Source organism: Cornus florida, unplaced genomic scaffold, assembly GCF_030987335.1.
Source record: "Cornus florida cultivar Cherokee Brave unplaced genomic scaffold, ASM3098733v1 CherokeeBrave_3.0.0_Hap2_Chr03, whole genome shotgun sequence".
Lineage (NCBI taxonomy): Eukaryota > Viridiplantae > Streptophyta > Magnoliopsida > Cornales > Cornaceae > Cornus > Cornus florida.
In genome coordinates, this window is record NW_026775573.1 from 70,232,729 (window position 1) to 70,246,783 (window position 14,055).

At 36.9% G+C, this 14,055-nt stretch overlaps 1 protein-coding gene across 1 annotated transcript; it reads right to left on the bottom strand.

The window, feature by feature from the left end:
- Positions 1-6,653: 6,653 nt before the first annotated feature.
- On the bottom strand, positions 6,654-8,591 carry LOC132300744 (RING-H2 finger protein ATL65). Its single transcript, XM_059797960.1, has one exon. It carries the CDS (start codon positions 8,231-8,233, stop codon positions 7,085-7,087), a length of 1,149 nt encoding a protein of 382 aa, XP_059653943.1. The 5' UTR covers positions 8,234-8,591; the 3' UTR covers positions 6,654-7,084.
- Positions 8,592-14,055: the final 5,464 nt, after the last annotated feature.

The following is a 14,055-nucleotide window of genomic DNA, read 5'->3' on the forward strand; positions in this document are numbered from 1 at the left end:
TAATGTTACCGAAGTTGATCAAATCGATAATGAAAAGCTAGATGTTATTCAACTAGAAGACTTGGAATTGGCACCAGCTAAGCTTGATGGTCTTAAAGCAGAAACTCAAGATCCATTAAAGGAGGTGAATTTAGGTACTGATGCCGAGCCTAGACCAACCTACATTAGTGCACTGTTAGAACCAGAATTACAAGCCGAGGTAATCGGCATGTTAAAGGAATTCAGTGACTGTTTTGCTTGGAATTATAAGGAAATGCCGAGTTTATCTAGAGATCTGGTAGAACATCGGTTGCCCATTAAAGATAGCTATAAGTCATATAAACAACCGCCTCGCCGAATGTCTCAAGAAGTGGTGGATAAAGTCAAGGTGGAAATACAACGATTGTTAGATGCTAGGTTCATTCGAACTACAAGGTATGTTAAGTGGCTATCAAATGTAGTTCCTGTTATTAAAAAAAAATGGAAAATTGCGAATATATGTTGATTTATGAAACATCAACTCGGCAACCCCAAAAGATAAGTATCCAATGCCGATAGCCGATCAATTGATTGATGCGGCTGCTAAGCATGAAATCATGTCTTTTATGGATGGACACTCGGGCTATAATCAAATTTATATAGCCGAGGAGGATATTCCAAAGACAACTTTCAGATGTCCAGGATCGATTGGAACTTTTGAGTGGGTGGTAATGCCCTTTGGGATGAAGAATGCTGGTGCTACCTATCAGCGAGCTGTGAATTCTATTTTTCATGATATACTCTGCAAGTTTATGGAAGTATATATTGATGATGTAGTAGTGAAATCAGTAACAAAAAAGGAACACTTAATTTATCTCAAAAAATCTTTTGAGAGGATGATAGCTCATAAGTTAAAGATGAATCCAATAAAGTGTGCCTTTGGAGTATCAGCAGGAAACTTTTTGGGGTTTTTGGTACACCAAAGGGGCATAGAGATCGATAGGAATAAAGCCAAGGCAATTATCGATGCCAGTGCACCAAGAAGCAAGAAACAATTATAGGGGTTATTTGGTCAAGTGAACTATCTCAGGCGATTTATTGCGAATACAGCTGGTAAGTTACATGTGCTTTCCCCTTTACTCAAGTTGAAGTAAATGGAAGACTTCAAATGGGATAATATACATCAGAGGGCATTTGACCAGATTAAGAAATACTTGTCGAGTCCTCATGTCATGATGCCGTTAAGGAAGAAATGGCCAATGAAGTTATATTTATCGGCTGCTGAAGAATCTATCGGAGCGATGCTAGCACAAGAGAATGAAACAGGAAGTGAACAAGCAATATATTATCTCAGCCGAGTGTTAACTCCAGTCGAGTGTAGATATACGACGATTGAGAAATTATGTTTGGCTTTATATTTTGCAGCAATGAAATTAAGAGTATATATGTTGCCTGTGTTGGTTTATATTATTTGTCAAATAGGTCTTATAAAGTATATGCTATCAAGGCCATTAATCACAGGCTAAATCGGCAAGTGAGCTCTGGCACTAATAGAGTTCAATTTTGCATATGTTCCACAAAAGGCAATTAAGGGAAGAGCATTGGCAAATTTTCTTGCCGATCATCCCTCACCCGTAATCGAATCACAAGTGTTTGATGAACTTGACTCGGCAACCATATTCATGACCCCTTGGACTTTAATGTTCGATGGGTCGAGTACCAGTGAAGGTTCAAGAGCTAGTATAACAATAATATCCCCATCCGGGAACCAAATTTCATTTTCCTTCTTTTAGGATTTCAGGTGCTTAAATAATTGAGCCGAGTATGAAGCATTGATTATCGATTTGGAAATTCTATAGGAGATGGCTGTCAAAGATGTACACATTGTGGGGGATTTAAGTTTAGTGATTGATCAAATCTCAGAAGATTTTAGATGTTTGAATTGGCAATTAAGGCCATTTTATTCATTGGCAACCTAATTGGCCAACCAATTTCACATTGTGACTTTGGAATACAGACCAAGGGTCATGAATAAAATAGCTAATGATTTAGCACAGACTGCTTCAGGAATTAGGGTGCCGAGTGGTATGAAGGAAAGGATAATGAAAATCACACGCCGATATCTTCCATCGGCTGAAACAAGAAATCAAATTATGGAGGAAGTCTTTGCTCCCGATGTTGCCGAGTTAGATGATGATGATTGGCGGATTCCTTATATTTTGTTCTTACAACATCCAACTCCAGAAGCCAATCGAAAAATAAAAAGAAATGCAATCGATTATGTACTTATGGATGGAGATCTTTATAAGAGATCGGTTGATGATGGTTTGTTATTTCAATGTATTAGCAAGTTTGAAGGTTTAAAGATTATGCCCGAGGTACATGAAGGAATGTGTAGAGCTCACCAAGCTGGCATAAAAATGAGATGGTTGATACGCCGATATGGATATTATTGGCCTGGAATGAGAAAAGATTGCATGACTTATGCCAAGGGTTATACGGATTGTCAAAAGCATGGCCCAATGCAATGAGTTCCAGCTATAGAGATGCAGTTATTAGTTAAGCCATAGCCTTTCAGAGGTTGGGTCATGGACTTAATCGGCAAGATCAATCCTCCTTCATCAAAGGGGTCATCATTGGATTATTTTAGCTACCGATAACTTTACCAAATGAGTAGAAGTTGAGGAATACGTATCGGTAACTCATAATATTGTTATACAGTTTTTGGAGCGACACATCTTTCACCGATTTGGTTTACCAGAAACAATTGTTACCGATAATGTATCTGTGTTTCGAGCAAATGAAGTATTAAAACTCAGTCGCAATATGCAAGTACAAATGGTAACTTCAACACCCTATTATGCTCAAGGGAATGGCCAAGCTAAGGCTTCAAATAAAGTTATGATTGAAATTATTGAAAAAATGATAAAGGACAAGCTGAGACGTTGGCATGAAACACTTTCAGAAGCCTTGTGGGCTTATAGAAATTCGAAAAGGACAAGTACAGGAACAACTCCTTATCGGCTAACATTTGGCCATAATGCTATGTTGCTGATGGAGTTAAATGTGAAATCGGCAAGGGTAGCTCTACAACACAATCTGATACCTGCCGATTACAATGAAGCTATGCTTGCCGAGTTGGAAGATTTGGATGAGGTTCAAAAACGTGCTTTAGACCACCTTATGGTCCATAAAGCAAAAGTAATGAAGGCTTACAACAAAAAGGGTGAAGTTTAAGTCATTTGCAGAGGGTGATATGGTTTGGCAAACAATTCTTCCACCTGGAAAAGTAAACAGAACTTATGGCAAGTGGTCACCTGCATGGAAGGGACCGTTTGTGGTTTACCAAGTTTTACATGGAGGAGCTTACAGGTTAAAATGATAGATTAGTGGAATCGGCATTTTTTGGAAATTGCAACCATCATGATATTTAAGAGATTATATGATATAAGCGGGTTTACAGCAAAATGGGTGTTGTTTTGAATTTTGGAAGCCGAAGTGTTAAAACGGCTACCAAAATTGGGGGGCATTGTTGACACCCATTTTGGTAATTGGTTTTGGGCTCTAATTGGGCTTAATAAATAGTGATATGCAAAAATGAGGTTGGGCTATAAGATATTTTAAGTCTACTTGGACTAAACAATGGACTTAGATAATGATTAGGATAGCTATAATGCAATGATATGGCAAGAGATTGGGCTGAAAAAGGTTGGGTTCGGTATATGGTTTAAGTGGGCCAAGAACATGGAAGTAGACTACAAGAGAAGAAGCAAAGGCGTGGCAGATTTTACACAAGGGCGTAACTGATTGGATCGCACAAGGGCATTACTGATCAAATGAAATATTTTTGAACTTTATGTTGGATAAGATTTATGTGTTTACTTGGTTTTTATTTGATTTTTGAATTAGTGTGTATCTAGGAATGTTTAGTTTGAATTTATTTTTCAGTTGAAGTATAGAGTTATAGTATAATTAGAATGCTTGTATTTATGAAGTTGGTTTACATATTTTTCTATAAATAAACAAGGAGGCATGCTGTACTAGAGGTCCAGCACCCTCATAATCCTTTAAATGGTTTGTTTGCTTTCTCAATCCTTTCTTAGAATAACATCCTTGCTATTTTCTCTATTTCTCTATCTCAATCTCTCGCTCTATCTATTTCTCTCCTTCTCTCTCTCAATCTCTATTTTCTCTATTTCTTTCTATATTTGTCTCTCCCTTTTTCTATTATCTTAACATTACTATAATTATTCAACTAAAAGTCCTTTTAATTAAGGCAGTTATTGAACTCTAAGAGGAGTGTTATTCTTCTCTTTATCCTTGCATCGTCTGAAAGTTAACCTTCATAAAGAGACTAGCGTTGACTATTTACAATCGAACCATACAAGTGGTTCTGGTACGCCCGTACTACATCAATTTAAGATCGGCTTTAGCCAACTGATTTTAGCGTCAACATATACACACAAACACACATACATATTTTGTTGTTAAACCCCATCCATCCCGATGTCTGTTGACCTTCTTCATTGCCGCTACCGGTATATACAATGATTCAATTTTAGGATTTTGTAAAAAATGGGTTAAGGTTTTGTAGACAAATATGTGACTGGGTGATGAGTTGACCGAGTCGGCTCAGATGAGTCTCCACCGATTCGAGTGATTCATGCAACGCTTTGATTTCTTGAATTTCAAAACACAGAGAGGGAGATGATGAAGATGAATGGTGCATATATATATATGTGTGTGTGTGTATACAGAGCTGTTCGGGTTTTGTTGTTATCTTTTATGTTTGCCTAGTTAAAGTGAAATTGAGTTTAAAGGGAACTGTGTCCTTTTATAGGAAGGGCAACATCGTCATTTTTTTCTTTTCCGATGGCCTGAGTGGGCAAATTGTAGCAAATTGAAAGTTCAAATAGGTTTCTTGTAGTTACGGGGGGTTAGTTGCAAAACTCTCATAGTTAAGGAGGTTTTTTTGCACTTTACCCAATAAATTATTATGTTTTTGGATCCTCTTTTTTTTTTCGTACTCCCTAGATCTTAGATCTTAACAAAGGATATAATTTGTTTAATAAATATATATTTTAGGGTTCCTTTTTTCGTTCCTATCAAAAGAGAAAATATTTTTTTATGTGTATTTTTAATATTTTTTTTGTTTGGTCCAAGCAAAAGAGTCAATTTATTCAAAAAATAAAAAATAATAATTTACTCAATAGAAATAATTTTTATTTATTTATTAATATTTTAGAAAGAAACCTAAAACATTAAAAGACAGAAAGAAAATTTAAAAAGATAATTGTGTTAATTAAAAAATCATCATCATTTATTTGTAAAGTAAAGTACAAATATTGCCTAAATCGAAAATATGTGAAGAACAAATATGTTAGTAAAGAGGACGTATTTAACAAAAAAAAAAATAGAGGTAGTTTTTGAAAGTTACTAGCAATTACTTTTCTTATAAATTAGTCTCATTGGCATGAAAGTCTGGATCATACTTATCTTCTATGATGACATTAAAGCATGAACTGTCTACACCACCACTTTTAATTGGTTAATAACCGGCCAATGGGACCACCACTTTTAATTGGTTAATAACTGGCCAATGGGACTTTCGCATCCTCAATAAAGAATGATTATAAGGTCAAAGTTCGGACACACTCTTAAATTAGCTTCACGGTTCACACTATATAGTCAAAATAATGTGCCTTACTAAAAATGCTAATTTAAATTGGCTTCACACTATATAGTCAAAATAATGTGCCTTACTAAAAATACTAATAGTAATGTGAGTTCGTAACTTCTATCTTAATATAATGGATGGGTGTTTCATGGCAAAAAGATTAAAATTATTAGGCAAACTAAAAATACTAATAGTAGTGTGAGTTCGTAACTTCTATTTTATTATAATGGATGGGTGTTTCATGGCAAAAAGATTAAAATTATTAGGCAAACTAACATCCAGTTGGTCATATTCAAAGATTAAAATTATTATTCGGATTCGTGAGACAAATCTCTAATATTTTCTCATACCCAAACTTACAACACCTTTGTTGCGACTCGGATCATTCTGCCTACCCGAGTGAGAGACCCGGCATCCATGCGGGAGCACTTGGCGTGATACAAAATTAAAAACCAGGTCTAATTCGAACTGTAACGAATGGGTGCTTCGCGGTCTAATTTAAAAACTTAAACTATTAGGTAGAACTAATACTTCATCCATACATATTCAATCACTATCCCATCTGAATCGAATATAAGACAAACCTCTAACACATAACCACCACCCTTTTCAATAAAACGATATAAGGGTACTTCTTAAACAACTCAATTTTGCTATGCAGTTCACCAAATTCTTTAAAAAAAAAAAAGAAGAAAAAAAATCTAATACAAAACATGAAGTAATCAATAAGTACTATGTTTAGTGTGACAAGAAATACACCCACACACCCACTTATTCTTTTAAAGACTTATACCCTTAATTTTCTAATTTAGGATGCAATAAATACCACTAAGCTACACCGCCATTGCCGATTTGGTAACTAATTGAAAGTTTGAAACAAACAATTAATATTTTTTTTCTTATTTGCAAAGGTAAATTTGTTTTATTTTGTAAAAAAAATTTTAAAAAAAAATTAGATGTACCATGCAAAGTTCAATGAAAAAAATAAAAATAAAAATAAAAAAACAGAAGAAGAGGGTACATGTCAATGTGCCAACAATGAATTGCCTGTAACTTTTAAAAAAAAATAAACGAGTTGCCTGCCTCAGCTGTTTCAAACTCTTGTGGGTGACTATAAGTCTACAAAACCACAGAGGGGCTAAACGAAAACCACCGCTATATATACATGTATATAAAATATAGATATATGTATCGATACAAGTATACTGATCTTATAGAGAGAGAAAAAGAGGGAGAGAGAGAGAATAAAAGATCCCACGCTCTCGTCAATTTTTCATTAAATGCCCTCCCACCACCCATTTAATGACCGCCTACAAATGGCAGTGCAATTCATTAATTTACCCATGCGACCCTCCATTAAAGCATCTGACCCCATTCCCACCACCGCTACAACCACCAACTCACTCCACTCCACTCCGGTAAGCCTTTTTCCGATGATCGTACCATCGTCTACCTTCTGTTGAATCTCTCTGGTGACAGCAATGCCTCCGGATCTCCACTCCTCAGTCGACTGGACGAGAACAATCCCCCGGAAGATCTCATGAACATCGGGCTCGTCAACGACTTGGTCCGCCTTGACGATCCTCCTCCGCCATTGCCGGCGAACCTCTCCGACAACGGAAACAATCCTCCTCCTCCTCCGCCTCCTGATCCCCGCCTCCGGAAAAAAGGAGACTTCATGTTCATCCCCCTGTAGTATCTGAACGAGAAAACCCTAGGTTTCATCAACGAACTGAACGGCGATGGCCTCTTGCTCCAGAAGCCTCCTCCCCGCCGGTACCTCCACGGCGACGCCGTCGCCGGCTCCATCATCAACCTCTCCGATCCCAAATTTCGTTCGAATCCGAACGAGTACGATCGCTTCAGCAAGAATTCAGTCCCGCCGTTGAAACGATCCTCCGACGGATTCATCGGTTCCGGCACAATCTCATCTCCGTCTGCTGCAGTGTCAGATTCCGGCGGAACTTCAGTCAACGGTCCGAGCATGGTTCCCTCGATGATCACGTCGTCGAGACTCGGCCGTATTCTGGCGGCCATGACCGGAATGAATGGAGATTCCGGTCGGAATATTCCGGCGCGACACAGAGGACAATTGGCGTGTGATCTTAACCATATGTCAATACAATCAACGTGAAACGCGTGAGCACAAACCGGAAGAGTGCGAACGTAATCGTTCTCTTCGAACTCAATAAGACAAACAGCGCACTCGTAAACGTTGCTTTTTCTGGTGTAGACCGATAGAGGAATGGTCTTGATAACGGACTCGTCTAGGCCGTACATGCAGAAGCCATCGGCTGTGGAATCGAAGTCGTATAGCGGAGACTCGAAGGAGGCGTCGCCGGTGGAGGAGGGTACGTAGGATCGGAGGAGGTGGCGGCGGCGGCGCCAACGACGCCAGCGGCGGTGGAGGTGGACTAAGTGGCGGGAGATGAGGCGAGAGTAGGTGACGATGATGAAAGCGGTGGCGATGATGACAACCATGGCGATCAACGGAGGGCTGAAATCAACGGGAAGGTTGGATGGTGGTGGTGATGACGTGGCCTTATTAAGTTGCTCCTCCGGTGACTGAGCAGGACTTATCATAATCATGATCATCATGATTGTCTGATGGTGATGGTGATGATGATGATGATGATGATGATGATGATGAGAGGCTCTGGTTTGGTGGTGGTGGTGGTGGTGTGAAGTGATTGAGGTTTGGGGGATTGGTGCTTCGGTTGACTCATGACTGTGGGAGCTTTCTTTTGTTACGATTTGTCGATGGAGTTGTGGCCCAACGGACACGTTGTGAATTTAATGCACGAGCTTTATTTTTCTGTGTTGAGGTACTGCACCAAGAAATGTGCGAACCCTCCGATTTCCAAGTGATGTTTGACTTATGTTTGATGATTATTGATTATAAAATAGAAAATAAATATTGTTATTAATGGTACCATATGCACTTAAATTAGACTTCAACTCTAATCCTAGGTTTTCACCCGCTTATTTGCAAGGGATATTGGGACTTCAAACTTATGCTTTGTTTGGATAAATAATACTCCTTCCTATTTCATCTTTTTATTTTGTCTTCTCATAATAGTTATTTCATTTCACAAATTGATCTACTATATTTTAGAGTATTCCATATTTACCCTCCTTACATCAAAAGAATAAACATAGCTATGGCTATAGACTCCACTCCACCAATTAGACTCCACTCCACCAAATAAAAACATGGGGCAAATTTAAAAATTCAATCATGCCAATGCAATAAATGTAATGACCAAGCCATTTCATTCTTTTTTTCTTTTCCTCATAATTTTACTAATGAATTTTTTTCGTTAAAATTTCTTTTTTGAGTTCAGTTTCTCTTCGCTTAGTGTCATCTCGAGTGTTCGGAAATGGTCTCTGAGACTCTTTCCTTTGGATTGACAACTTCCTTTGAGGATCGAGTCATTTTCATATTTTTCGTTTTTCGACACTATTCACTTTTGGTCATTTTCTCTGTTTTGTCATTTTCCCTATTTTGTCTTTTCCCTATTTGTCACTTTGTTGGCATAACCTCACTCCTTGTGTTTGGAGTTGGTTTTTGACTTCACATATCGTCATTTTAAGTGGTTTCCACGAAATACGTATCTTTACTTTTGCAGTAAAGTACTCTGGTTGCTCCCGGTGTCCATAGGGGCATGAATGCATAATTTTTCAGAATTTTTTTTTCTTTTCTTGGTGTGTTTTTCGTAAATATCTTTTGAAGATATTTTATTTAGGGGTTTTTAAGAAAAAATTTTTGAAAGATATTTTTATTCTGGGTCATTAGTGCAATTTTCACTTTTTGGAGGGGCCATTATGCAATTAATAAAATAGGGATGGCAATGGGGCGGGTTTGGAGCGGGTTTCTCTAAATCCCGCCCCGCCCCTTTTAATTTTTGTCAAGTCCATGCCCGCCCCGAGACCCGCTACGGGTTGGATTTTCATATCCAACCCCGCCCCGTTAGGAAATACTGTGCCCCCGTACCTGCCCCACTAACAAATTTTTTTCTCCCACTTTTTGGAACTTAAACTCCTGCTATTTAAATATGCAAAGCCTAAGAATGACACAACATAAATAAAATTATGTATCCTAATAAAAAAAAAAAAAATAACATGCCCATAACATAATTCAGAGAACATAATAAACAAAAATAAAAGTTTAATACAACCAAATCACAAGAAGTTCTAAGCTCCAACTTCCACCATAACCAAAACAAAAGCAAATTTAATACCAAGTTTACATCCCAAATTAGGATTATAAGAGATGGGTAATTGGGTAAGCCGCTAAAATAACTTTTATATATATATATATATATATATATATATATATATATATATATATATATTAAATATAGTTATATGGGGGGCGGGGCCCCTAGGATATGTATATTGAACCCTTACCCGCCCCGTGACCCTCGACGGGTACAAAATTTGTATCCATGTCCGCCCCAACGGTATAACAAGTGTTACCATATCCATTATTAACGGGGCGGGACGGGGCGGGGCCCCGGCGGGGCGGTAAAAATTGACATCCCTATAATAAAAGTTATTGCAAAAATGCCTTATTTTGAGCCTGGATCCTCGTACGGGATTCATTTTCACATTTCGTTGAGTCGTGTATTCTTAGAATTGCCTTCTGGTCGTTTTCTTTAGTCGTATTTTCTCATTTCGATTCTTTTTCATTCACATAGTTTTGTCATTTCAGCAAGTCCGCTTAAATTCCACTTTTCTGGACCCGGCGGGGCCCTTTCGGGGCACTTTTAGGGTTTCCCTATAACTAGGGGATTATAAAATTAAAAAGTGACCATCTCCTCTCCTCATGCATGACCAGCAGCATTGGGCTGCCACCCTTATTCTCTCAATTAAACCTCCTTCCCTTTGTTATAAAGTCATAGGACCCTTGCGTTTTGTGTTTATCTTGACAACGCACATCTTTCCCCCTTATTAGAACCCATTTTTGGCCAAATTTTGAGTTCAGGTTTGAGGTCAATTTAGGATTTTGGTAGGTTCTCTTTGGAGTTTAATGTTCACCATGTTGTCCCCGACAAAACCCCGAAGTATCGTCGGATTTGGAACCGTTTCATTTTGGTGGCTTTTGAGATTTTCATCTCAAATTGAGGTAAGGGATGTCTTAGGTTTATATTAATATTGTATTGATTTTTATATAAGCATATACAACTTGTAAGCATGCATTTATTCAAGTTTTAGAATTTAATTTAATTATTTTCTATGTTTAAGATTTAATTCTCGTGAAGGTGTGTACCTTAGAATTAAATTGTGGCATGCTAGTAAATTAGGCTTTGGTATGTATACCAACATATATTAAATTGGGAGCATTTGAATGAGAAATGCAAATTTTATTTAATATTTATCTGTTGTGAAAGATTAATTCACGTAGTTGTAACAAGTATGAAATCAACTTGTAATGTGATATTAAAATAGGCCTTCGTATGTTCTTCAACCTATGTAAAATTGAGGGCATTTGGAGTTATTTGAGAATCTAGAGAAAATTAATTAATGAGTTTAATTAATTTTATTTTAAGTGTTTTAATTCCTTGATTCGATATTTGATGTGATATATGTGAAGACTATGTTATATCCCTTAACATATATTAATTTGAGATAATTTGGGATTGGTTTGAAATCTAGATAATTTAATTATTTTAGTTAATTAAATTCTATCTACTTGTTCCATGGATTTAACTATGTCTTTAAAATTGTTCTTATGTTTAAATCAAGGAATTTGATATAGCATGATATAGGATATTATTGTCTTGCATGACTTGTTTAAATATATCTTGTGTAGGTATATAACTTGTTAGAATGTTACAATTGTTTACCTTAAAAGTTAGTTTCTAAATTGTAGCTTATTTAGTACTTGTGGCTTAGGATGGTAATTTGATTCAATTGTTGTAAAATATTCTTACTTTGGGTTTAAATTGTATATTGAAGACATGACATGTCATATGCTATATAGACTTGAATTCTAGGACATGGTTTGTATGCATTCAACCTTACTTGTGCATGGAATGTGGTAACTTGCATTTGATTTTGTATAAGTTTTGAACTTATTGACTTTGGAAAGCTTGTGAGGACATAATTTATGTGATGGGTAGGGTTTGGCTCTAGTACGTGGACAAGTGTCCTCTAAGTCATAAGTGCGCACTAGGTGGTACCTTGTGAGTCGTAATTACCCGAAAATACTTGCTTAATCTAGCGACTGCATGTCCTAGTCTTTCCACTATTTGATTTCGCATTTAATTTCAAGTTGTTAATCATGGATTACTTGTCGCTTGAGAATTGATGCTTACTTTGGGTATTTGAATCCTATTTAGTATACTTGAACTTGTATACTTGCTCCATAAGTTTAAATTTCATTTAGTATACTTGTGCCGTGTATACTTGTCGTATGTGTATTTTGTTTGTTTGTATACTTGATTTATGAGTTCTCTATATATATATCGAATACTTGTGCATGTATGTTAGATATTGCTTTTCTTGTTTAACATGATTTAGGGTACTTGAACATGTATGCTTGTATGTCGTGTATCATGTTTTAATACGGTTTAGTATACTTGAGCATGTATACTTGTATATCGTTATTCAATTCAATTGCATAAGTAGCTTAGGATGATCCCTGAGTCTCATTTTGACATAGACGTTAGGTGGCATGAGCCCTTTTAACATGTTTCACCATAAGGTGATATAATTGTAAAATGCTAGGTCGATGCATGCTCATTTCTTACGAGTAGCTTTATGTTACTCACCCACCTAGTGGGGACATTTTTCAGGTATAAGGACCTTGATTTGGGATGCACACTATGCCATGGAAGTTTCGTAGACTTGAAGTCATTTTCATGAAAATGTTAGCATGAAATGCTATTAGTAGCTTATATGTCAAAACTTGTATTCTTTGATTCCATATATGTAAAGTATATATAAGTACACTCTTTTTAATGTAATTGACATGTATGAGATGAGGCCAGAGGCCAATGACATTTATAATGCATTTTATGAAATTCTTGGCTTCATGAAATATTATGAAAATATTGAAAAATCACAAGTCATTGTCTCACCATGGTTGCATCGGGTGTGGGAATTCCATTTTTATTCTTTTATAAGGTCTTATTAATCATGTTTGAAGTGTGGTCAAGGGCCAAACGGTAATTTGAAATCATTTGTTAATTTTGGTTTTCAAATTTTCCATTTCTTGTTTATTTTTGCCTTTTTGACCGTCGGGGAGTTGGATTTTGCATCGGCAGTATTTTTAAGCAGTGGACCATTGTAGCACGTCCAAATAGGTAAGTTACGTTTGCGTGCATGATCATTTTCAAGAAAAACCCTTTCCTTTGTGATTTGAGCCTCCTATGGACTCATTTTACAATTTTCTTGCATAATATGATTTTAGGGCATTCTGGGGTTTTCTTTCGGGAAATAAATTCCGGTCTTCATATGATTACTTAGAAAACGTGATTTTAGGGGGGTTTTCTTCTTTGTGTGTTTCTATAAAATGTCGTGTTGGTACCAGAAATCCATTGTAAAGTTCAGCTTTCAGTTTTACATTTAGCAGCTTTATGAACCTCACGACCAGATTTCATAGAAGGGCATTTTGGGCATTTTACAGTGAGTTTTTTTTTTTTTTTTTTTTCCACGTTATTGGGTAGAAAATTTGATTTCGGGAGGGATTTCTTTTTTGTATTTTTCCAGAAAAATTCATCTTCTAGCCCGTTTCAGCTCTCAGATCAGGACAGTCACTATAGCAACTTTTACCCTCTTGTCATGTTCTGATCTAGGGGCATTTTGGAGATTTCACAGTGAGTTTTTTAATTTCTGTTCGCAATGTCGGGTAGAAAACTCAATTTTAGGGGGGGTTTCTTCTTTGTGTTTTTTCCAGAAAAACTCGTTTCAACCTACGTTTCAAGCCTCAGTTCTGGAAACTCATTTTTTTTTTTTTCTTCTTGTCAGAATGTGCATGCCCTTGGGCACCGCATGGGGCTGCCATGGCCTTCATCGGGCAGCTGCAACGTTTCAACTTCAAACACTCATTTTTCCCTCGTCCGGACTCCAAATCGAGTGAATTGTTTTTTGAACTTGACTAATTTTTCGCTGTCTTTCCAACAGTATGCTCGGTTGCACCCGAATCTTCCGGATAATTACCATTTTACCCTTTTAGCCTTAAGTGCTAGTTTTTCTTCGTCTTGCTGTTTCTCTTTCGTCCGAACTCCGAATCATGCGATTCTTGAGTCCATCTTTAGTTAGTTTTTTGTTGGCTTATTTGTCATATTTTTGATCTTTTGCGTCCGCATCAGTTCTCATTGAGTTCCACGACCTCATGGAAGGTCACTTTGACTTCTTAGAGTTTTGTTTTCTGTTTTCGCTTCTGCATTTCGGATCCGTTATCGGGTTAAACT